We start from the raw sequence: 26,672 nt of genomic DNA on the forward strand, positions 1-26,672 counted from the left end.
GAGGTAGGTATATAAAGGGTGTGGTGATTGCCGGTGCAGGTGACGGTGATTAGTATTCTGGTGATGGTTCACGGGTGTGCTGTGGTGGTGATTGGCTGGTTGGTGGAGGATCGTGGTGATTGGGGCTGAGGGAACGTGCAGAGGGTGTGACAATGTGTTAGTTACAATAAACTTGAGTTGTTGTTTAAAATCTGAACAGCTGAAACTTTGTATTATGAACACTTCCTGTGTTCCTGTGATTTGCTTCACTCTCAAAAAGGATGTGTTAATTTTTAACACATTGTTTGTGTTATGTCTATTTTAGCACATTTTGTGTTAGTTTGTGTTAAATGTGTGTTAAAAACGAAAAAGAAAATATCCAACACAGTGTGTCCAATATTTTTTATTTATTTATTTATTTTATTTTTTTTAAATAAAAGGATTTTTCTAAAGAACAGTGGGCAGTTTATCTGTTCATCTGTTTATCTGTTCGGACAAACAAGGGACTCATGAATAACTATCACTAAACAAAGCTGTGGATAATTCAGGTAACAACACAGTATTAAAGGAGTAGTTCACTTTCAGAACAAAAATTTACAGATAAAACTCACCCCCTTGTCATCCAAGATGTTCATGTCTTTCTTTCTTCAGTCATAAGGAAATTATGTCTTTTTTGAGTAAAACATTTCAGGATTTCTCTCCATATAATGGACTTCTATGGTGCCCCCGAGTTTGAACTTCCAAAATGCAGCTTCAAAGGGCTCTAAACAATCACAGCCGAGGAAAAAAGGGTCTTATCTAGCAAAACGGTGTTTTTTTATTTTTTTATTACAATTTATATACTTTTTAACCTCAATGCTCGTCTAGTCTAGCTCAGCGATACGAGCGTTTGAGATTAAAAAGTATATAAGTTGTAAATGTTTTTAGAAAATAACCAATCGTTTTGCTAGATAAGACCCTTCTTTCCCCAGCGGGGATCGTTGAAGCTACATTTTGGAAGTTCGAACTCGGGGGCACCATAGAAGTCCACTATATGGAGAGAAATCCTGAAATGTTTTCCTCAAAAAACGCCATTTCTTTACGACTGAAGAAAGAAAGACACGAACATCTTGGATGACAAGGGGGTGAGAACATTATTTGTAAATTCTTGCTCTGAAAGTGAACTACTGCTTTAAGAATCAAGTGTATGTAAACTTTTGAACAGGGTCCTTTTTTATAAATTCAACTATTATTTTCTCTTGTGCACTCTTGTGTGAAATGTCTTACTCAGGTCAGTACTAAATAAAAAATAACATGCATTTTGTATGATCCCTGCTATTTTAGTAAAATGATTAACATTTTGCAAATTTTGCAAGGTGTATGTAAACTTTTGACCTCAACTGTAAATACAAATACATGCATGTATCTATTTTTATTTATATTTTTAATGCATTTAGAAATATATACATGTAAATACATATACTGTATACACTGTGTGCGTATTTATATATATCTACATATATCTATATGCAAACAAAAGCCTTTATTTTGGATGCGATTAGGCGCTATTAATCGTTTGACAGCACAATTTATTTATAGATTATATTAAATACATTAGAGCTGAGTTTTTGTTGCATTTAGACCCATTTGACCAGCAGGTGCCGGCTGTGTTTTGAGCAGGTTTTGAATCATTTTGCGAGTGAATCATTTGATTCAAATGATTCAGAGTTTGTAAAGCATCGTTTCTTCCATCACCCTAGTCACCGCCCTCTCGCTGATGTAGCCAATCAGATGTCACTGGCCTTGGGTAACGTCACCCACCAGCTAGCTCGCGGAACAAAAGCCGTCTGCGCGCTCCGCTCCTCCCTGCCGGATGCGACCGAGAAAACGCACACTCGTTTATTTTTAGCGTTAAAAACGGCTTTTATATACATCCACAGCCTGATATACACACGTACACAGTGTAAAAGTGTAAATCTCGGCACTCGCGGCGAGTGTTTTTGTCTGGGCTGAAGCTCCGAGGGATTCTCGCGAGAGTAAGTAGATCAGCGCATGGCTGGTTTGTTTGTGTTTGTGCTTTAGATTGTTTCAAAGCAGCTGAAACCGCAAGACAGTATTTGCTCCTAGTAGGACTGCGCATTTTGTTTCTGAACCATGTTATACATGTTTTTATGATTGAAATATTAAAACACTTTATTTCCGCTACATGCCAGAAACATATTTGGCCTTATGCACCTTTAAAACTCATTGTTTCTTGGACAAACATGTTTGTGTTCTAAACATTTAGTATAATGGTTCATCTGCAAGAAAGAAAAGAAAAAAAAGTTGTCTCTCAGGCAGTGTACGTGAAATAATATGTTTTGGAAAGTGGTCTGTGTGTCATCTTCAGTGTTTACGTGCAAAGGTCACAGTGGAAAGAGGTTCAGAGATAATCTAATCACGTTTTTTCCCATCCCCGCACCCTTTATCTGCCACAGTTTCTGAATATTGTGAAATGCATGAACTAATCAAAGCTGAACAGTGAGGGGGAGACTTTATTAAAAGCTTTTGATTTCATCTTTGTGTATGTCAGCAGTGATTCAGTCACTGAATGATGTTATTTCCTAGTTTGGGCCGTTGTCACTTCTGCAAAGTTCTTTCCATTCCCTTTGTCTGGACTGTTTTTGTCTTCAAAATCGTGCCCACTTCCTTTTACCTATGGAATTTGCATATGTTCGTTATTCATTATGGACACCTAACGCAACCCTTATGCAAACAAGCTCTAAGACATCTGTGTACATGTTTGTTTGAGTTTAAACAAAGGGTTTGGGTTTTGTGTCCTTTAATAATCAAAAGGCAAGTTTATCAAATAAAGACTTGACACATGCCAGTCAAAAATACCATTAATCCTTTTAAAGGAATAATAAACCTGTATGACTTTCTTCTATGCAGCACACAAGAAGTTTTGAAACCATTCACATGGTCTTTTAATATTGAATTTAGCAGTTTGAGGCTGTTATTTTGCTTAAAGCGTGCTTTTTTTATTTTAGATTTTGAACAGCTAGGCCTGTGTTAAAGGATCACTCCACGTCTAGAATAAAAATGTCCTGATAATTTACTCACCGTCACCCCATGTCATCCAATATATTCATGAAATTGTTTTTTGAGGTAAACATTCCTGGATTTTTTTCCATATAGTGAAGTTCATTGGTGCTTGAAAGTAAAAATGCAGCTTTAAAGGGCTCTGAACAATCCCAACCAAAAAATTAGGGTCTAGTTAACATAGAATTTAGGGTCTAATTAATATATATACATTAGGGGTGGAACGGTTCACAGAAGTCACGGTTCGGTTCGTACCTCGGTTCAGACGTCACGGTTCGGTATGATTTCGGTACAGTGGAGGGAAAAGCAAAACAAAAATGCAGAAGGCAATTAGATGTATTTCCACTCACATACCCAACAACCTCTGAACAACGGCAACACACAGTCCTCGTCTTTTCCACCACTCTCTCGCCTGTACTACTGTAACTGACTGGAAAAGCGAAGTTTTCCCAAACTTGCGATCTAAGGGGCCGTTCACATGTCGCGCCTAAAAACGCGTGAAAAACGCTAGGCGCGCCGCTTTCTTCCTGATCAACAAAGCGCTCGAGCGCTTGCGCTCCGGAAGCGTCTGCCGTTTCTAAGCAACCATCAGCTGCGCTCTAGCGCCAAGCCTATGCGTCTCCATGCATTGTTTCTTCTATTAGCGTCAAAATAATGGGGGCTTGACAAATCATAAAGTTCAGGAAATCCCTGGACCACAATGATGGACCGTCGAGCTGACAAAAAATTGCAGAGTGCCATAGAATGTAGACGGGCTCTGATAGACCGCATACATAGGCGGAGCTCGGCTGCATCGACGCCAATCAGAGCTTCAGAGCTAAAGCGGGGCTAAATATTAGCTGTCCCTAAAGAACCCGCGTATCTAACAGTAGTTCCGCATTACATTAATTATTTTGCAGGCAAGTTTTTTTTTTATTTTCATACCGTGTATTCTCCGTTTAAATTCATGCACCGAACCGTGACCCCCGTACCGATTCGGTTCGAAACGAATACATGTACCGTTCCACCCCTAATATACATATATATATTTTTTTTATGTGCATGCGTACTTTGGACACTCCGGTACAAGACAGTTAGGGTTGGTCTAAAAACTTACCCTAACTTTCTTGAACTGGAATACACAGAGTACAAACAGAGCTAGACAAGAGGAGCATTTGAGGTTAAAAAGTATATAAATTGTCACTTTTTTTTCCCTCAGAGAATAACCAATCGTTTCGCTAGATAAGACCCTTCTTCCTCAGCTGGGGTCATTTAGAGCCCTTTGAAGCTCCATTTAAACTGCATTTTGGAAGTTCAAACTCATCATAGAAGTCCACTATATGGAGAGAAATCCTGAAATGTTTTCCTCAAAAAACTATTTCTTTACGACTGAAGAATGAAAGGCATGAACATCTTGAATGATTAGGGGGTGAGTAAATGATCTGTACATTTTTGTTCTGGAAGTGAACTTCTCCTTTAAAAGAGTTGCATGCTTTTTTTTTATTTCAAACTTCTGGTCACCGAGGCCTGTGTTAAAGGATAACTCCACTTCCAGAATAAAAATGTCCTGATAATTTACTCACCCCCATATCATCCAAGAAATGTCATCTTCAGACGCAAAGAAATTAAGATTTTTGAGGAAAACATTCTAGGATTTTTCTCCATATAGTGGACTTCAATGGTGCTTAATGGATTAAAGGTTAAAAATGCTGTTTCAAAAGGCCCTTTAAAAGATCCCAGTTGGGTAATAAGGGTCTCATGTAGTAAAACACTTTTAACCACAAATGCTCATCTTGTCTATCTCTGCGATGCACATGTATACTCTGGTTAGGGTATGTCGAAAAACTCCCATCTCGTTTTCTACTCCAACTTCAAAATTGTCCTACATCGACATTTTGCCTTTTTTTTTTTTTTGTAAAAGTTGTTTGACGACCTTTCCATCTTTACTTTGTAAACACTGGGTCAGTACTTCTGGAGCGATTTAGGATGAAGTCGAAGTTGGAGAAGAAAATGAGATGAGAGTTTTTCGACATACCCTAACTGTATTGAATCATAGTACACAAAGTACGCATGCGCATCGCAGAATCAGACAAGATGAGCATTTGAGGTTAAAAAGTATATAAATTGTCATTTTTCTTTTTAGAAAATAACTCTTTGTTTCACTAGATAAGATTCTTATTACTGGGCTGGGATCATTTAGAGCCCTTTGAAGCTGCATTTAAACTGCATTTTGGAAGTTCAAACTTGGGGGCACCATAGAAGTCCACTATATGGAGTGAAATACTGAAATGTTTTCCTGTAAAAAATACAAATTGAAAGAATGAAAGACATGAACATCTTGGATGACAAGGGGGTGAGTAAATTATCTGTTAATTTTTGTTCTGGAAGTGAGCTTCTCCTCTAAAAGAGTTGCATACTTTTATTATTTCAAACTTCTGGTCACTGAGGCCTGTGTTAAAGGATAACTCCACTTCCGGAATAAAAATGTCCTGATAATTTAGTCACCCCCATGTCATCCAAGATATTCATGTCTTTCTTCAGTCGCAAAGAAATTACCTTTTTTGAGGAAAACATTCCAGGATTTTTCTCCATATAGTGAACTTCAATGGTGCTCAACGTTTTAGGGTTTCACCTAGTGAAACGATCAATGCTCATCTTGTCTATCTCTGCGATGCACATGCATACCCTGGGCACTCCGGTTAGGGTATGTCGAAAAACTCCCATCTGATTTTCTACTCCAGCTTCAAAATTGTCCTAAATCAACATTTTACTTTTTTTTTTTTTTTTTTTTTTTGTAAAGGGTGTTTGATGACCTTTGCATGTTTACTTTGTAAACACTTGGTCAGTAATTCTTCAGCAATGTAGGATGATTTAGTTGGAGGAGAAAATGAGATGGGAGTTTTTCCGACATACCCTAATTGTATTGAACATAGGCGGATCGCAGAACTAGACAAGATGAGCATTTGAGGTTTTAAAAAGTTTATCAATTGAATTATTATTATTATTTTTTTTTATAAAGAACAAAACTATTTGTTTCACTAGATAAGACTCTTATTCCGAGGCTGGGATCGTTTAGAGCCCTATAAAACTGCACAAAAATGCATTTGTTAACCTTCTTCAACCTTCATTATCAGGAAATGTTTATTTTGGAAGAGGTGCAATCCTTTAATGTTTTATTGATTCACTTTCAGGTAGATGCAATAATGTGAGTGTTGAAATACAGCATAGCAAAAAAAAAAAAAGGCAGTAACACCTGCTTTCAACTGTTGCTGTTATAAAACTTTTGACTGTTAACTCAACCGAATCGCCTCATAAAGAGGCTGCGTTTCTCTTTTTTAAGCCCCTGTTTTCTCCTTTCAGCTGAGGTCAAGCTCAAAACCCGTTTTCGAGCATGCTCAGAATGAGAGCGGGAAGCAGGAAGTCTCAGTACGGTTTCCTCTTCCTCTTTCTTTCATCTCGTTCTATTTTCAACCGTTTTTATGGGTCATGCAAAGACGCGTTCTCTCTGCACCGGGGTCAAATGGAGGACAAGGTCGTCATGGAAACACAAAAAAACATGTTAGTTAATGCTTCAGGGGTCTTCGTTGACCTGATGTTGAACTCTGACTGACCTTTAAACTTAATTGTGATTGGCTGTGAAAGTCACGCTGGTGGAGTCACTGACTGCATGTGGTGCTCCTGAACAGGAAGATTTAACACCTATAGAAGTTATTAGTGGTGACTGTTATGCTTAATCAGTGCTATGCAAAAAAAATTCCAAACTTTTGGTCTGTACTGTATATTTTTTTGTTTATTAAAGTTTTTACTCTACATTTGTGCAGTTTTCAGTGGGTTAGTGATATTTTTTAAATATATATAAATTAATAAATAAATATTTTTTAAATGGGTTTTTATACAAAACCTTTTTTATTTTATTTTTTTATGTAAAATTCACTTTATAAAAGACCCACATTTCTAACTTTAATTCATGGGGATAACATTTCACATGGTTTAGTGTAACGTTTTTGCCCATCTTTTGGAAAATCCAGTTTTAAAAGTAAAAAAAAGATAACTTTTACCAGTAGGTGGCTGCAGAGCTCCATTATTTGCTATTTGCTATTTGACCACCTGAAAGATATTTTTTCACAAGTTTTTTTCAGTTGATTCATATCTACAGTACAGACCAAAAGTTTGGACACACCTTCTGATCACCAAGCCTGCATTTATTTGAGCCAAAGTATAGCACAAACAGTCAAATGTAGAAATGTTTGTACTATTTAAAATAAATGCAGGCTTGGTGAGCAGAAGAAGCTGAATCATCATTACTCCAGGCACATGATCATTCAGAAATCATTTTAATTATTTAGAAAACAGCTGAGAAGATTTTTTTTCAGGTTTCTTTAATGAATAGGAAGTTCAAAAGAACAGCATTTATCTGAAACAAATATTTTGTAACATTATAAATGTCTTTATCATAATTTTTGATTAATTTAAAGCATTTTCGCTAAATAAAAGTATTAATTTATTACCCAAAATGCATTAAAAAAATTATACTGACTCCAAGATCAGCATATTAGGAGGATTTCTGGAGGATCATGTGACACATTGAAGACTGGAGTAATGATGCTGAAAATTCTGCTTTGATTTTAGGAATAAATTACATTTTAAAATCTATATAAATAGAAAAAGTTAAAAAGTACAATTTTGAAATATGTTTTACTGTTTTTGCTGTATCAAATAAATGCAGGCTTGGTGAGCAGAAAAGATTTTGTTTAAAAAAAAATGCTACTGTCCATCAGATATTTTCTTTTTTTGTTTTATTTTTTGCTTTGCTTCATTTTATATAATATAATGTAATGATAATTTTATTTTGCATTACAGCTGTAAAATTACAACACTAATATTTATTTTTCTCTTATTTTCCTCTTGTTCAAATGTTAAATCATCAGCTTAAAAAAATAATGTATGAATAATTGCTTCATTTTGGATAATTTGATCATTAATAAGATTACCAGATTTAAAAAAAATAAAAATAAAATAAATTGCTATTGCTGTGCTTCATTTTGATTAATTTTATAATTAATCAGATTATCAATTTTTTCAAATTATTATAATTTTTTTTGCTGTGCTTCATTTTGCGTACTTTTAATAATTAATCAAATGATCAGATTTTTAAAAATGTATTAATGTTTATTGCTGTGTTTCATTTTGGGTCATTTTATTTTGCATTACAGCTGTAAAAGTAAGTACAATACTAATATTTATGGCTGTCTTAATTTCCTCTTATTAAAACGTTAAACCATCAGATTTTTTAAAGATGAATTAGTTTATTTTTATTGCTGTTCTTCATTTTGGATAATTTAATAATTAATCAGATTTTTAAAAATGTATTAATGTTTATTGCTGTGCTTCATTTTGGATCATTTTATTTTGTATTACAGCTGTAAAATTACAATACTAATATTTATTAATTTAATATCTTAATTTCCTCTTATTAAATGTTAAACCATCAGATGTGTAAAAAAAAATGAATTTGTAATAATTGATCAGATTTTTAAAAATGTAAAGAGTTAACTTTATTGCTGTGCTTCATTTTGGATCATTTTATTTTGCATTAATTACAATACTAACTAATATTTATTTTTAATCTTAATTTCCTTTTATTCAAATGTTAAACCATCAGAATATTTTTATGCATTACAGCTGTAAAATTTTGAATTTATTTTTATTGCTATGCTTCATTTTGAAACATGCAGCACATTTATTTATTTAATTAAATGCAAAGCCATACTATGATTTCGGGTTTTATTTTAATTAATCATGCACCCCTAATGCACAGTAAAATAATGCATGAATACGTATATTGTATTTAATTGCATGTTAAGTTCTCTTGTTTTTGGTACAGACATAAATTAGAGAAAAAACATGTATTATTTTTTTATTGAGTTAAATAAATGTATCTAATATATTAAATCTGTAACTTAATTTTTTGAAGTTGGTATGGGATTGGTCATGACAGAGGCTGTGCTCAAATCTGGGTCAGTGATCCATAAGCTCTTCTGTGTCACAGATGCATCACATCAATGTGGATCAGACTGTTTTTGATATGTTTTTAATGTAGGACACTATAAACATGAATAATGCAGGTGTGACAGATGGAGGGTGTCCTGTAGTCAGGCTTGACCAGCTGCTGGTGTGTCCATTAGGACATGCACAACTAGCCGACCAGCCAGTGGGTCAATGTTTACTTTATAAAAAGTGACTCACAAATGCTGTTTTTGGGGAGCGTTAGTGGAAATGGCTTGCTCAAGACACATTCCGCTAACACGTTATAATATAAAATGCACAAAAAAGGAAAAAGGTAATCTTATTTTTTCTGTGTGAGAGATGAAAGTTTGTGTGTGCGTGTGTTTGCTGACCAATGAAGTTCTCACTTCCTGGTTCTGGTTGGGCACAGGTAGCGTTTCTCCTAACAGAACTCTTCTTTGTCTCTGTGCAGGAGTTGGAGGGCTAATACAAATCGTCCGGCTGACGTGGATCCTCCTTCAGTCCTGCGGTGATCCGGTAGGTGAGTGTTTGCTCAGTTATTCACACTTACACCACAGTTTATTCCAGTGAATCACCGTCGTCATGAGGGAGTAGAGAAGAGAGGGAGAGAGCAGTGGAAAGCCAGGCAAGGAGGGAGGAGAGTTGCTTTGGAATCATTCCACTCTGAACTGCTTTACCCCCTTTTCATTTCTCTTTCATTTTCTTCCTTTTTTCCTGCTCTATGCTGACACAGTGGCAGCAATGTATGGAGGGTAAGCTCAGACTTTGTTCTTGTGTGTTTGTTGTCTTGTATTAATTGTCAAGATGTTTATATGTATGATAAAATCTCATAAAAAAAATCATCTGTTTCATTACTATATATTCTCATATTTAGTGATCTGAAAACACCTCTAGAACTTAGTATTGTAGTTTAGTAATTCATGCTGCATTATTTGTGCTCCAAAGATAAATGGTTCCTTGTTGAGTTTTTTTGTGGGCTGTCCAAACATTTTGTAATTTATATACAAATATGATTTTACAATTATTATATTATATTATATTATATTATATTATATTATATTATATTATATTATATTATATTATATTATATTATATTTTATAAATATAATAATAATAAATTTGTTGTTGTTTATTATTATTAGTAGTAATAGTAGTAGTGCATTTATTAAAAGTTATTTATTAAATTATTATTTTATAATTTATATATCAATGCCACAATATTATAATAATAATAATAATAATAATAATAGTAATTATAATTATTGCTGAAATTAAAATAAAAACAATAATTAATAAAAGTAGAAGTAATAGATATAATAAAATAAAAATATAATATAATAAAAACATTAAAACTAAAAGAAATATAAGGATATTGATTATTTAAGAAAAAAATATTGTTATTATATATTAGTATTATTATTATTATTAGTAGTAGTAGTAGTGCATTTATTAAATTATTGAAATTATTTATATATCAATATCACAATAATAATAATAAATATAGCTGCAAGCAGCGATTACGGGGCCAAGCCTTTGTGGCTGCTTTGGCTTGTGTAAAGGTTGGATTTTACTTAGATGCTTTTAACCCCTTAGCTGTCACTGTCATTTTTGAACACTGATGTGAAAATACAGCTTTCAGACCAAGGGTATTATAGTTTTGCTTTTTTTTAAAATTGCTTTTATTTTAATAGAGTTTTCAAATTTAGTTTTCATTAACGATTTTGTTTGTTTTAGCCTCAGTTTTATTTTATAAGTACATTAATATTTAGTTTTTATATAGTTTAGCTTCCGTTTTAGTTTTAGTATTTTAGAGATCAAGAGCGGACGGGTGACGGTTAAGGGGTTAAACTCAACAAACTTAGCATGCTTTCCACCCAACCGCTCTACTGCACTTCCACACTTTACTGCTCTTCCCCTCTCTACCGCCCTTTTGCCTATTAACGAATTTGCTTATTTGGATTTAATTTGAAAGTTTAAAAAATTCCAATGGTCAAACACTTGCAACACAACAAATCTGAATTTTTCAAGTCATTAGCCATTTGCAAATCATACATTGATTTTGAATTTTACAGAGACTTGAGTTGTTAATGGTAGAACTTCAGCAAATGGCTACAAGTGACACAATTTTACAAAGTTGCATCACATGGGATTCGAACCCACAACTTGACGGGGTTCAAGCTTTGGAGCCAGTGGCTTAGCAGAGTGTGCCACTCAGTTGACACACAGTCAACTGGCTCCAGAAGAGAGGTTTAGGAGTGAGAATGAGCTCACAAAAGTACGACTTAGCATTGTTGACAGATTAGCAGAGGTATTTTTGGGGATCAGAAGTGAATATCAAAAATCTGTTCAGTCATTCATGTGCGGCTCGGTCCAAAGATCATCTGATCAGATTTTGGACAAAATGGAACAAAAATTGTAGGAAGAGTAGCAAAAACACTGTTTTTCATTTAATTTAATATGGGTGACAGGCACATTCATGGATAGTGACAAATGAGACATCATCACAATCGGCATAAACCAGGGAATTTAAAGACATTAAAATAACATCATTTGGACAAAGCTTTCAAAAGTTATAAGTAAAAATGTGAATTTTCTGTATCTCACGACCCATAGGTGGCGCTGTTCCCAACTTTGGCATGGACCATCAGACCATGGAGTTGACAAAGTGAACCAAGTTTTGTGTCGATTGATCAAAGTTTGGCCGAGATATAGCCTCTGAACCAATTTTGGGTCGACCTCGTTAACTTCACAACATCATAACTTTTTTTTTCACCAGTAGGTCAAAAAATTCTGATCGGTCATTTCTGTGCGTCTCGGTCCAAAGATTATCTGAGCCAATTTTCAGAATAATTTGACCAATTTTGCAGGAGGAGTAGCAAAAAAACTGAGTACTGTACTTTTCATAATGGCCACTACTGTAATGGGTGGAGTCTTAATGTAAACTATTGAATGTGATCAGCATAAACAGAGGAATCGGCTGTACTAAGTTTCATTTTTCTACAGAAAAGGGTTCAAAAGTTATAACCATTTGAAAAGTAAATTTTTGAACTGCTGGTGGCGCTATAGAGTTGGCCGTAGGGACCCCAAATTTGGTCAGATTACTATTCATGGCCATACCTATAAGTGTGCAAATTTTCATCATTTTCCTATGTTCCGTTCATAGGGCTGCCATAGACCCCTATTGGCCGAGAAGAAAAAAATACAAAAACAATCGCTAATATAGCTGCAAGCAGCGATTACGGGGCCAAGCCGCCGAACGCAAGACGGAATAACAAACAAATCAAAACAGCATAATATTGCACAAAATTGTATAATTGTATTGTAATTTTATACACCCTTCACATCTCTACCGCCCTTCACCCCTCTACCGCCCTTCACCCCTCTACCGCCCTTCACCTCTCTACCCCCTTTCCCCTCTCTACCGCCCTTCACCTCTCTACCCCCTTTCCCCTCTCTACCGCCCTTCACCTCTCTACCACCCTTCACCTCTCTACCCCCTTTCCCCTCTCTACCGCCCTTCACCTCTCTACCCCCTTTCCCCTCTCTACCGCCCTTCAGCTCTCTACCCCCTTTCCCCTCTCTACCGCCCTTCACCCCTCTACCGCCCTTCACCTCTCTACCCCCTTTCCCCTCTCTACCTCCCCCTTCACCTCTCTACCCCCTTTCCCCTCTCTACCGCCCTTCACCTCTCTACCCCCCTTCACCTCTCTACCCCCTTTCCTTTCTCTACCGCCCTTCACCTCTCTACCACCCTATCGCCTCTCTACCCCCTTTCCCCTCTCTACCACCCTTCACCTCTCTAACGCCCTTCACCTCTCTACCACCCTATCGCCTCTCTACCACCCTTCACCTCTCTACTGCCCTATCACCTCTCTACCGCCCTATCACCTCTCTACCACCCTATCACCTCTCTACCACCCTTCACCTCTCTACCGCCCTTCACCTCTCTACCCCCTTTCCCCTCTCTACCACCCTTCAGCTCTCTACCCCCTTTCCCCTCTCTACCGCCCTTCACCCCTCTACCGCCCTTCACCTCTCTACCCCCTTTCCCCTCTCTACCGCCCTTCACCTCTCTACCACCCTTCACCTCTCTACCCCCTTTCCCCTCTCTACCGCCCTTCACCTCTCTACCACCCTTCACCTCTCTACCGCCCTATCACCTCTCTACCCCCTTTCCCCTCTCTACCACCCTTCACCTCTCTAACGCCCTTCACCTCTCTACCACCCTATCGCCTCTCTACCACCCTTCACCTCTCTACTGCCCTATCACCTCTCTACCACCCTTCACCTCTCTACCGCCCTTCACCCCTTTACCGCCCTTTTGCCTAATAATGATTGGCTTATTAGGATTTAATTTGAAACTTCTAAACAACTTTTAAAAATTCACATGGTCAAACACTTGTGACACACCAAATTAGATTTTTTTAAAAGCTTTAGCCTTTTGCTTTACACAGCTTGCAAAATTTAATGAACTTGCACCACATGGTATTCGAACCCACTCCCACCGGGTCAAGTGTTAGTCACCCAACATGTTGCGCCACTGAGGAATTGGGTAATGTCATAGTTTGGACGATGTTTTCAGAAGTGATGAGTGTTTTTGTAAGAATTGTTGTATCTCTGAAACAGTAGGTGGCGCTGTCTTCAAACTTCCAAGGTACCTCCAGGACATTGTTTTTATGATGCTTAGTGATTTTTGTGCAGATATGTCAAATGGTTTAAAAGATATTGCAATTTATGACATATTTCAAAATGGCGGACACACGGTTCAGTCGATCCTGGCAAAATTGATATCCTCCGATTCGGCATGACCCAAGGAATCCACAGACACTAATATATTAATTTTCTGACTAACTGTTCAAAAGTTATAAGCTATTATATGCTTTTTTGCTATCTCATGACCCATAGGTGGCGCTATTTCCAACTTTGGCATGGACCCTCAGACCATGGTGCTAATGAACCGTGCCAAGTTTCATTTCAATTGATCAAAGTTTGGCAGAGATATAGCCTCTGAACCGATTTTGGGTCAACCTCGTCAACTTTGCGACATCATAACTTTTGAACAAAGATGACTAAATTTGTTTGGCTTAGTTTCCTCTGTTCAGCTCAGTCTAGAGATCATCTGAGGCAAATTTGAGAAGAATTGGATCAATTTTAAAGGAGGAGTAGCCAATAGACTGATTACTGTACTTTTCAAAATGACCGCTACTGTAATGGGTGGAGTCTTAATGTAAGGCATTCAATGTGATCAGCGTGATGAGAGGAATCATGTCTACTAAGTTTCATTTTTCTAGATTTAGGGGTTCAGGAGTTATTAGCATTTTTATGTTGAATTTTTGGACTAGTGGTGGCGCTATAGAGTTGGTCCTAGGGACTTCAAATTTGGTCAGATTACTATTTATGATCATGACTATATTTGTGCCAATTTTCATCATTTTCCTATATTGCGTTCATAGGGCTGCCATAGACTCCCATTGGCCGAGAAAAAGACATTTGTTTAATCCAGGAGCAATACAGATTAGTACAATGCTGATCTGGATAATAAACAAATCAAAACAGCAAAACACCATGCACAATTTTATTAAGTTGTACCATACGGGACTCGAACCCACAACACAACGGACTTTGTGCTTTGGCTCAAGTGGCTTAGCAGACTGCGCCACTCAGGTCACCCACAGTCCACTGGCTCCAGAAGAGAGGTTTAAGGGTGAGAATGAGCTCACAAAAGAACGACTAAGTGTTGTAGACAGATTAGCATGCTAAGATAACTTAATAATAAAGTAGCTTATGGTTGATCTGATAGCTAAAGAGCCACATTAAAATGAATGGCAAATAATTACCATGCTAACCAATTTGTATGCTAAGCTAACTAGCAAAATTCAACAAACACAGGCACGGTCAACTTTGGAGAGGTATTTCTCAGGAACGGTAATGAATATCAAAAACCTGCTTAGTTATTTCTGTGCGTCTTGGTCCAAAGATCATATGACCAGATTTTGGACAAAATTAGGACAAATTTGCAGAAGGAGTAGGGGAAAAACAGTTTTTCATTCACTTCAATATGGCTGACAGTCACATTTCTGGAAAATGACAAATGAGACATCAAAAGAATCGGCATAACCCAGGGAATAAAACTATATAAACTTTTCAAAATTTGGACAATGTTTTTAGAAGTTATAAGCTTTTTTTGAAAGAATTGTTATATCTCTGAAACAGTAGGTGGCGCTGTCTTCAAACTTCCGAGGTACCTCCAGGACATCGTGTTTATGATGCTTAGTGATTTTTGTGCAGATATGTCAAATGGTTTGAAAGATATTGCAATTTATGTCACATTTCAAAATGGCGGACACACGGTTCAGTTGATCCTGGCATAATTGATATCCTCAGATTCGGCATGACCCAAGGAATCCACAGACACCAATATATTGAATTTCTGACTAACCGTTCAAAAGTTATAAGCTATTATATGCTTTTTTGCTATCTCATGACCCATAGGTGGCGCTATTCCCAACTTTGGCAAGGACCCTCAGACCATGGTGCTAATGAACCATACCAAGTTTCAGTTCAATTGATTCAAGTTTGGCAGAGATATGGCCTCTGAACCAATTTTGGGTCAACCTCGTTAACTTTGCGACATCATAACTTTTGAACAAAGATGACTAAAATTTTCTGGCTTAGTTTCGTCTGTTCAGCTCAGTCTAGAGATCATCTGAGCCAAATTTGAGAAGAATTGGATCAATTTTAAAGGAGGAGTAGCCAATAGACTGATTACTGTACTTTTCAAAATGGCCGCTACTGTAATGGGTGGAGTTTTAATGTAAGGTATTCAATGTGATCAGCGTGATGAGAGGAATCATGTCTACTAAGTTTCATTTTTCTAGGTTTAGGGGTTCAGGAGTTATTAGCATTTTTATGTTGAATATTTGGACTAGTGGTGGCGCTATAGAGTTGGTCCTAGGGACTTCAAATTTGGTCAGATTACTATTTATGGTCATGACTATACTTGTGCCAATTTTCATCATTTTCCTATATTGCGTTCATAGGGCTGCCATAGACTCCCATTGAGAAGAAGAATAATAATAATAGGAAAACATACAGATACAATAGGGGCTACAGCCCTTTCAGGGCTTGGCCCCTAATAATAATAGTAATTAGAATTTATTTTAATTAAAATTAAAACAATATTTAGTAAAAGTAGAAGTAATAGATATAATAATAATAATAATAATAATAATAATAATAATAAAAAAATAATAATAATAAAAATAGAATAACAAACATTAAAACTAAAAGAAATGTAAAGAAATTGAGTATTTAAGAAAAAAATATTGTTATTATATATTATTATTAGTAGTAGTGCATTTATTAAATTATTGAAATTATATATCAATATCACAATAATAGTAATTAGAATTTATTGTAATTAAAATAAAAACAATATTTAGTAAAAGTAGTAATAAATATAAAATATTAAATAAAGATAAAAGAAAAGGTAGACTGTGAAATTGAGTATTTAAGAAAAAATATATAAATCCTTTATTATTATTATTGTTGTTATTATTGTTAGTAGTAGTGCATTTATTAAATTATTGAAATGATTTGTATATCAATATCACAATAATAATCGTCATTCGAATTTATTGTAAATAAAATAAAAACAATATTTAGTAAAAATAGTAGTAATAATAAATTAAAAATATTAAAGATAAAAGAAAATATAAAGTGTATATATATATATATATATATATATTTAAGAAAATTAAAATTTGTTGTTGTTGTTATTACTACTACTATTATTATTATTATTATTATTATAATTATCATCATTTGTATAGTGCATTTATTAAAGTTATATATCGAATCAATATCACAACCACCACAATAATTCTTTTTATTATTATTGTAATTAAAATAAAAACAATAAGTAGTAGTAGTAATAGTAGTAGTAAAAAAAATGTAAAATGTTAAATAAAGAAATAAGAAAAGTATTTTAAGAAAATTAAAACAAATATTTTATAATTGTTTTTAAGCATATTTTTTTAACTGTAAAATTGCAATATAGATATTCATGGTTGTATTAATAACTTAATTTTATGTTAGTCATAATTATAATTATTATTATAATTAAAATAAACAATTAGTAGAAGTAATAGTAATAAATTAAAAATGTTAAATAAAGATAAAAATAGTAAATTTATAATAATAATAATATTGTTTGTAATACAGTTGTAAAAATGCAGTATAGATATTTATAGTTTTATTAATTCCCTAATATTTTTAAGTTAAAGTCAAAATTATTATTATTATAATTAAAGTACAAACAATAATTTGTAGAAGTAGTAGCCGTAATAAATTACAAATGTTAAAGATATAAGAAAAAGTATTTAATATAAAAATTTAATAATACAACTGTCAAATTGCAATACAGATATTTATGGCTGTCCTCATTTCTTAATATTTAAATGTTAAAGTCACCATCAAAAATGACAATTCTTATTTTTCTCATGGTATGTTACAATGTTTATTATAAATGTTTTTTTCCTGTGCTATCATATAATCTTAATTTAAAAACATTAACTTACCCTCCTCTTGCAACAACATCACACCTTATCTCTTAACTAGCACTTCATTTATGAACTTGCATGCTTAGTTGCTGCATTTTGGGCGACAACTTTTGATTGTCATAGAAATACAGTTTTCTTTTCTCACCACTTTCTCCTTTCCTTTATTCTATCTTGCTCTCTTGGTTTATTAAGATGTGAGTGTGTTTGTTTGGTTTAGACCAGTCCAGCTCATTTCCTGAGAAGGGTTTGGCTCCTGGGATGTCCTTTCAGTAAAAGAACTAGCTGGAAGAAGTCTGATTCATTTCTAAAGGATGCGGCAAATGTGGAGAAAACAAATTACTGGACTAGGTTTTGGACAGTGCAAGTTTGCTTTATGGCCCTGCCCCTGACAGCACGTTAGTGTGGCGTTGGTTCTTTCTTCGGAGCTTCACTTCCTGTCCACAGGCTCTTGTGAAACCGCAGTCTTCTCAGGTTCAGAAGAGATTCTGTCAGTCTCAAGCAGCTCCTTCAGATGGTGTGAAAACTCATCTCAGTCTAGAGAAGTGTCTCCTTGAGTGACGTACCCACTGCTTTTCTTCAGTTTTCCTATACTTGGCCTTTTCATGCTTTAAGCCTAAGGCCACACTGGGTAGAACTAAGTTTTGAGCTAAATAAGTTTTGTGTTAGGTTTTCAAATGTTATACTGTAGAAATTATTCATATTACTATAAATATATTTTTTGTATTTATTGTACATTTATCTGTTTAAGATGAATGCTTTCATTACAGGGTTTGTTCAGTAAGCCTTTTTTAAAGCATTTAAGAAAATGAGTAGTAGTAGTAGTAATATATTTATTGTTATTATTGGTAGTAGTGCATTTATTAAAGTTATTTATTAGTTAGTTATATATTTAGTAGTAGTAGTAGTAGTAATATTTAAATGTTAAAGATATAAAACAGTAAAAATTTAAGAAAATTAATAATAATAAATTTATTTTGTAATGCAACTGTAAATTTTCAATACAGATATTTATGGTTTTACTAATTTCTTAATATTTATGTTTAAGTCATAATTATAATATAGTTACAGTAAACATCAGTAGAAGTAGTAGAAATTATACTGTATAAATTATTCATATTTATGTAAATAACTATTATTTTTAAAATAAAAACAATACGTAGTATTAGTAGTAATACATAAATTTTTTTATATAAAGATAAAATAAGTAAACATTTGAGTATTTAAAGAATACTTTTTGAAATGCAGCTGTAAATTTGCAATATAGACATTTATGGCTTTACTAATTTCTTAATATTTGTCATATAAGTCATAATTATAATTAATATTGTAATTACAATAAAAACAATAATTAGTAGTAGTAGTTGAATAAATAAATAAAAGTATTTAAGAAAATGTATTATTTATAAATAAGTTTTGTGGTGTTATACTGTATAAATTATTCATATTAATATAAATAACATGCTTTTATTTATTTAGTGTACATTTATGTGTTCAAGTTTAATGCTTTGACCATTACAGAGTTGTTAATAGTTTCCCCAAAAATATTAAGCGGCACAACTGTGTTCAACATTGATGATAATAGGAAATTTTGCAGAAAATCAGCATATTAGAATGATTTCTGAGGGATCATGTGACACTGAAACCTGGAGTAATGATGCTGAAAATTCAGTTTTGTCCGCAGAAATAAATTACATTTTAAAATATATTCAAATACACAACCGCTGTTTTAAATGGTAATACTATTTTAGTTTTACCATTTTTACTGTGTTTTTGATCAATTAAATATAGCCTTGGTGTGCATAAGAAACCTCTCTTGAAAAACGGTACAGTAGTGAATATTTGGAAATACTGTATTCAAAAGAAGTTTGAAATATTCAGTGTCTCATTCTAATTTTGTGCCTCTTTTTAAGCATGGTGTTTATTGACATTTCAGGAATCATGACATCATGGTGCGTGAGAGTTCAAGGGAGAGTCCAAGTGTACTCAAAATTGACACACCTAAGCAATTTGTTTGATTAGTTTGAAGTGCAGCTATACAAAACATCACACTGTGTCTTTAAAAGTCATAACAAGCTTCCTTAACCTCTTTCATTCTACTCTACAGTGCTGCCAACTCCGCTCTGGACTTGTTCTCACGCATGGGACCGTGTCCTCTCTTCTGATTGGCTGCCGCTCTCCGGTCCGTCCCGCTCATGAGGTAACCCCGGCTGTCGTTGTTGATGCCCGTGGCTGGGCCGTGATGGGGCAGAGGGTGTCGGGTGTGGTCAAATCGGCAGATGAGCCGGAGACGAGCGAGCTGGCGTATCCGCCGGTGTGCGCGTCGCTCCGTAGTCGCGGCGTCCCGTTACCTGCCCGTCTGGAGCTGCTGTTGGACATGCCGCCGGCGGGACCGGAAATTCAGCTTCAGCAAGCCTGGAACCCGGATGACCGCTCGCTCAACCTCTTCATCAAAGACGACGACCGGCTCACGTTCCACCGCCACCCGGTGGCCCAAAGCACGGACTGTGTGCGGGGAAAAGTAGGATTTACCCGCGGTTTGCACGCTTGGACTTTGCGCTGGCCTGTGCGGCAGCGTGGCACACATGCCGTAGTCGGAGTCTCGACTTCTTTGGCTCCCTTGCGAGCCGTCGGATATTCCGCCCTGGTCGGCAGCGACGCCGAATCCTGGGGTTGGGACTTGGGGCGAGGTCGGCTTTACCACGACAGGAAGACCCGGACCGGCCCGGCGCCGTCGTACCCGGAGTTTATCGAGGATGAGGAGGACGAAGGGACATTCTCAGTGCCTGAAGAGATTCTGGTGGTTCTGGACATGGACGAGGGAACGCTGGGATTCTGTGCCGACGGGAACTACCTGGGTGTGGCGTTTCGCGGGCTCAAAGGAAAGAGGCTGTACCCGATCGTCAGCGCCGTGTGGGGTCACTGCGAGGTCACCATGACCTACGTCAACGGATTAGACCGTACGTATTGTTTTCTTAGTTTTGTTGTTCGCAACTGGGTCAATATCACCATAGAGCAGGGGTCCGAAAGTACAAAAAAAATGTTCGCCACTACATGGTGGGCCAGAACATAGTCAAACATAATTTGTGACCCTGGACCACAAAACCAGTAATAAGTGTAAATTTGTTGAAATTGAGATTCTTACGTCATCTGAAAGCTAAGCAAATAAGCCATTGATATATTGTTTGTTAAAATAGGACAATGTTTGTCTGAGATACAACTATTTGAAATTTTTTAAATATTGAGAAAATAGCCTTAAAAGTCATCCAAATTAAGTTCTTAGCGATGCATATTACTAATCAAAAAATAAGTTTTTATATATTTATTGTAGAAAATTTACAAAATATCTTCATGGAACATGATCTTGACTTAATATGCTAATGATTTTTGGCGTAAAAGAAAAATCGATAATTTTGACCCGCAGAATGTATTTTTGGCTATTGCTACAAATATACCCGTGCTTCTTAAGACTGGTTTTGTCTTCCAGGGTCACATTTATTAAATTAATTGATGAAAAATGCAAGTAATTGCCTGTGACAGACTGTTACAGTGTCTTTTGTAACTGGTAGTGAGCTGTTACTCCAGGGTATATACAGGAATCGTGGAGTTAAATTTAATACCTTTTTAAGACTCTTTCCATACATTTTTAAGGGATAGTTCACTCAAAAATGAAAATTTGATGTTTGTCTGCTTACCCCCAGGGTGTTGAAGATGTAGGTGACTTTGTTTCTTCAGTAGAAAACAAACAAAGATTTTTCACTCAAACCGTTGCAGTCTGTCAGTCATATAATGGCAGTCAATGGTTACCAAATCTTTAAGAGTAAAAAAAACCATACACAGACAAAACCAAATTAAACCCTGTGGCTCGTGACGATACATTGAGGTCTTGAGACACAAAATGATCGGTCTGTGCAAGAAACTGAACAGTATTAATATTATTATTTACCTCTGATCCACCGCAACATTCTCCTCTCCTGAGCGCGTTCACAACAGGAAGTGATCTGTCACTCATTGTTTACATAGTGCAAATTGGCCTCTCAAAATGGTAATTACTTGTGCTTAATCTAATTCTGGCAACTGATTAAAAACGAAAAGATAACGTTTCCTTGTGAGAACCCATCTGGGAGTGTTGACTTTTCACCGGCTACATTGCCAGAGCACGCTGGAAGTTGTGCACGCACTCCATACAGCTGAACGCTTTTGGTGGATCAGAGGTAAATAATGTTAAAAATACTGTTCAGTTTCTTGCACAGACCGATCGTTATGCGTCTCAAGACCTCAATGTATCGTCACGAGCCGCTGGGTTTAATTTGGTTTTGTCTGTATGTTTTTTTTAACTCTTAAAGATTTGGTAATCATTGACTGCTATTATATGACTGACAGACTGCAACCGTTTGAGTTAAAAATCTTCATTTGCGTTCTACTGAAGAAACAAGTCGCCTACATCTTGGATGCCCTGGGGGTAAGCAGATAAACATCAAATTCTCATTTTTGGGTGAACTATCCCTTTAAGACCTCATCGCCCCTTCAAGTTTTAAAAGGGTTACATAGGCAACACTTCAACTTAGATTTATTATATATTGATTGTAAGATTGGATAACTAACCAGTATTAGTTTGTGTTAACTCCTTATCAATGCAACATAATTCAGAAGGGTGGGAACAAAGCATGAAGCATTAGAGAATTAATTGAGTGACTAACCCAATGTCAGGTTAATTAGAAAGAGAAACCTGAAACAAGTAGACAAATAAACAAAACAATTGACAAAACTTAGTGAAGGGAGAAAATAGTCATGGAAAACACTAGTTTTAACACACTATATTGCCAAAAGTATTGGGACATCCCTTTCTAACGAACAGGTTTGACTACTTTGAGATTTGTACTCATGGAAATGACTAAAGTTTAAGCATATAATAATATTCTAATTGGGAATAGTGTGCTTCTAATTTTATAGCAACAGTTTGGACAGGACCCTTTTTTATTCTAACATGACAATGCATCTGTGTATAAAGCAAGGTTCAAATAGAAATAATTGGTTCAGTCAGTGTGGAAGATCTTGACTGATCTGCATAAAGCCAAGTCCTAATCCCAGCTGAACATCTCAGGTCTGAAAACTCATCGACAAACACCAATGACTTGTACATGCACTACATGGACAAAAGTATTGGGACACCCCCTTCTATAGAACAGAAAAAGGCACTCCCAAAACTGTGGTAACAAAATATGGAAACATCATGTCTTTAAAAATTGTATTTCCATCTCTGTTGCAACAGTTTTGGATTTGTCTAAAATGACAAGTCATTGGTGTTTGGTGATGAGTTTTTGGCTCAAGTGCTGCATTTTGGCTTTATGCAGACCAGTCAAGTTTTTCCACAAAAATGTATCTGCTTTTATGAATATAAAAGCTTAGCCTAATATAACACACCCTTTCATAGTCCTTTTTTTTTAAGTTATCATGGCAAATAAGTTATGTTCATGACACTAAAAGGCAACCTACAGTGATATTGACCCTACTTCTGTTTTTCCTCCTTTTCTGTCATCACTGTCCTTGGGCAGTGTGTGTTGATTTCAATCCAGCTCTTTGGAGATGCTCTTCATGGCTTTGCTGTTGCTTCATGATGTGAATGATTGTGAAACAACTCGTAGTAACTGAGAACAACATGTTTATGTGAAGCTGATGTGCTTTTCTGTAAGAGCAGTTTTTAGAAATTATGCACCTATGAAATGATTCCCATATTTTTGGCACGATGCACACAAGCATATTTCCAAACTTCTAATTAGGGTTTTACATGGTTGCAACACCAACCATGAATGTACAGAAACATTTAAAGGGGCCATATATTACACTTGGTAGCATTTTTATTCATTTTTTTTTTTCTTTCACCAAAAGCCCACTTACTGTTGATCTAAATATAATTGGATATGCATGCCACGCCTAGCTTATAAAATTCCCTTGCTGTTCTGTTGGGGTTGGTATGATTTTTTTTATTTTTTAAAAAGAAGACTCTCAAGGCTGCATTTATTTGTTAAAAATACAATAAAAACAGTATATTTTAAAATATTTAATAAAATATAATCATTTTCTATTGTAATATTTTAAAATGTAATTTATTTCTGTGATGCAAAGCTGAATTTTCAGCATCATTACTCCAGTCTTCAGTGTCTCATGATCCTTCAGAAATCATTCTAATATGATTCTGATTTGCTTTTCAGGAAACATTTATTATTATTATTATTATTATTATTATTATTATTATCATCATCAATATTTAAAACAATTGAGAACTTTTTTCAGGATTGTTTAATGAATAAAAAAGATCCAATGATGAGCATTTATCTGAAATATAAAGCTTTTGTAAGATTATACACTACGCCCTTCCAAATCTTGGAGTCATTATATATATATATTTTTTTTATCGATATTGAGCGCAATATGGCGTAGCTTTTCAGAGATTTACGTCTCTGTGTATCAATTGCCGCTCCAGCGGAACCTGAGCGGAACGCACGTGTTGGAGATTTACTACTAATAAAAGTACCGGCTTCATTGACTAAACGCGCCTCACAATATCGTTCGATATATTGTCCAGCCCTATGACCAACGAGTTTCCATATTTGTTGTATTTAAAACTTGACTCTTCTGTAGTTATATCGTGTACTAAGACCGGTGGAAATGCAAAGCTGCGAGTTTCTAGGCTGATAAGATTAGGAACTACACTTCCATTCCGGCGTAATAGTCAAGGGAGTTTGCTGCCGTAATATGGCCGAAGCAGGCGGAGTATTATCAGAAATGAGTTCCCAGCTAGTTTAGCATTTGCACATGTGCTGCGTGGTATTACTGCTCCTGCTTCAGCCATATTACGACCGCAAACTTCCTTAACTATTATGCCGGAATGGAAGTGTAGTTCCTAATCTTATCAGCCTAGAAACTCGCAGCTTTGCATTTCCGCCGGTCTTAGTACACGATATAACTACAGAAGAGTCAAGTTTTAAATGCAACAAATATGGAAACTCATTAGTCATTTTTCAACTTGATGCTATTGGTCTCATAGGATTCAATGATCTATGCTAAGCTATGCTAAAAGTGATATCGCCAGAACAGGAGAACGGCTGAATGGATTTCAAAACGGTAAAAATTAACTTATTAACTCGGGGGGGAGCTGGAGAATGAGCCTATTTCCAAAAAAAGTGGAGTGTTCCTTTAACAGCTCGGAATATACGGTATTTTGTATAGAAACACTGGAGACTGGAAATGCAAAGCATTTCTTCAGGTTAAGAGTCAGGCGTGACTTCAGCGTTCAGTAAAAACATCGATAACTTGCCTCTCTCGTGATTGGCTGTCTTTTTTAACGATTCTTCTGGAACGTCACGAGCATGAATCATTCAGTTTATCTAGGATCAGTGTTGATCTTTGAAGTCTTAATAAGTGTTTTCACATGATTGCTTGAAGTCTTTGACCCTTGACCCTAACTGACCTCTGCTTTGTCCCGTAGCTGAACCCCTGCCTCTGATGGAGCTGTGCAGGAGGGCGGCACGACAGGCTCTGGGACGCCACCGAATCCATCACATCCAGTCTCTGCCGCTGCCACAGACGCTCAAGAACTACCTTCAGTACCAATGAGAGACAAACACACACACACTGCCAAAAAACATCACCTGCGTTTACTGAAAAACGTGCTCAGAAATGATCTGTAGAAGCTTTGTGCTGTGCACAGACGACCAGCCGGACGACGAGAATCTGGTTTTATACATGATTGTGTGGTGACTAATGAGAAGGTGTTTGTATTTGTGTGAGAATGACTCAAGTTCATGTCTTCCATGGAAATAATTTTCTTAAGAGCTGATGATTTTTGCTTTTTTCCTTCACTTTTATCTAAACACTAAGAACCTAGTTTTCGGGGTAAGACGTAAGTCCAGCATAATCATATTAGACTAATGGATTTTATCCCAGAAAACAGGTCCTTATTCTTTCACCAGTCTTAACTAATACACATCCACAGTGCCTGAGAACTTTTACATTCTTTTTTTTGTTTATTATTAGTTTATTTTTCGTTTGTGATCATGACGAAGCTGATTAAATCGGTTTTCAGATGTTTTTTAGCGTATAAACGCATCTTTGAAATGTGCCGCGTCGTCTGTGAGGCGGATTTTTAAAGATCGGACTTTTTATATGAAATGGATGCTCGTCTTTTTCACGGATCAAACAGAAACCCGCAAGACAGCAGTTCTTTCGTGACCTTTGAAATGTGAATAAAAAATAAAACTCCAAAGCCAAACGCTGTGTGCTCGTCTTTTACTTGTGCAGTCTCGTTTGCTTTTGAAATAAAATGTTTGACTTGGATTCTGATGTGGTGACATGGTTGTAAGTGCGTTTTGACGTTTTATTTACATCTTTCTATTCGGGTTTCAGGTTTATATGTGACCTTGGACTAGGGGTGGGCGATATGACCTAAAATTAATATCACGGTATTTTTCATCTTTTGAACGGTGCCGGTATAATATCACGGTATTATGTTCCTGGTCTTGATCAGAAGATCACAAATATTGTCTCTGTTCTAGAGCGATACTCTCAGGGCCATCTTTCAACTACCTTTTGGCCATTGAAAAGGTCCAACTCAGGCCCTTCAATGCTGACAAATAAGAGTTGGTGGAGTGAATCCACTGAGATATGGCTTCTCCAGTCAAGTCAATTTGCTTCATTGAACTGAAACCCCTGTGAGGTAGTGCCAATAGTTCCGCAAGTAATAATCATCAGCAAGATTTCTGTCTTTATTTGTATAGTTTTGTCCATGAAAATAAGGCTCAGAGGTGCCATGAGTGCAATCAAATCTATAAAATCATGTTGAGATTAGTGTTTTTTTTTTTAAATAAAATTTGGAATACACGAGTATTTAAGATTTCAATAACTGAAAGGATCTGCCAGCAGGTGGCGGCAAGACAATGAAATTAATTACTGAATCGTATTGTTCATTTGATTCGTTTGAACACGTTCATTCAAGTGACTCTCTTTATGAATGCGAAATTGAATCATTTCACTAGATTAGTTTAAAAATGCACGTTCACTTATAAACGA

The 26,672-nt window shown here is 35.8% G+C and overlaps 1 protein-coding gene across 3 annotated transcripts; it reads left to right on the top strand.

The window, feature by feature from the left end:
* Nucleotides 1-1,795: 1,795 nt before the first annotated feature.
* On the top strand, nt 1,796-25,893 carry spsb4b (splA/ryanodine receptor domain and SOCS box containing 4b). 3 transcript variants are annotated; one of them, XM_073818069.1, is made up of 5 exons: nt 1,796-1,994; nt 9,497-9,565; nt 9,779-9,797; nt 19,711-20,563; nt 25,093-25,893. In XM_073818069.1, exons 4-5 carry the CDS (start codon nt 19,846-19,848, stop codon nt 25,218-25,220), a joined length of 846 nt encoding a protein of 281 aa, XP_073674170.1. In that variant the 5' UTR covers nt 1,796-1,994; nt 9,497-9,565; nt 9,779-9,797; nt 19,711-19,845; the 3' UTR covers nt 25,221-25,893. The 3 variants fall into 3 exon arrangements, with proteins under 3 accessions (XP_073674170.1, XP_073674169.1, XP_073674171.1); XM_073818068.1 differs by lacking the exon at nt 9,779-9,797; XM_073818070.1 differs by lacking the exon at nt 9,779-9,797 and having other exon boundaries at nt 9,497-9,561.
* Nucleotides 25,894-26,672: the final 779 nt, after the last annotated feature.

Source organism: Garra rufa, chromosome 14 (genome assembly GCF_049309525.1).
Source record: "Garra rufa chromosome 14, GarRuf1.0, whole genome shotgun sequence".
Taxonomy (NCBI): Eukaryota; Metazoa; Chordata; class Actinopteri; order Cypriniformes; family Cyprinidae; genus Garra; species Garra rufa.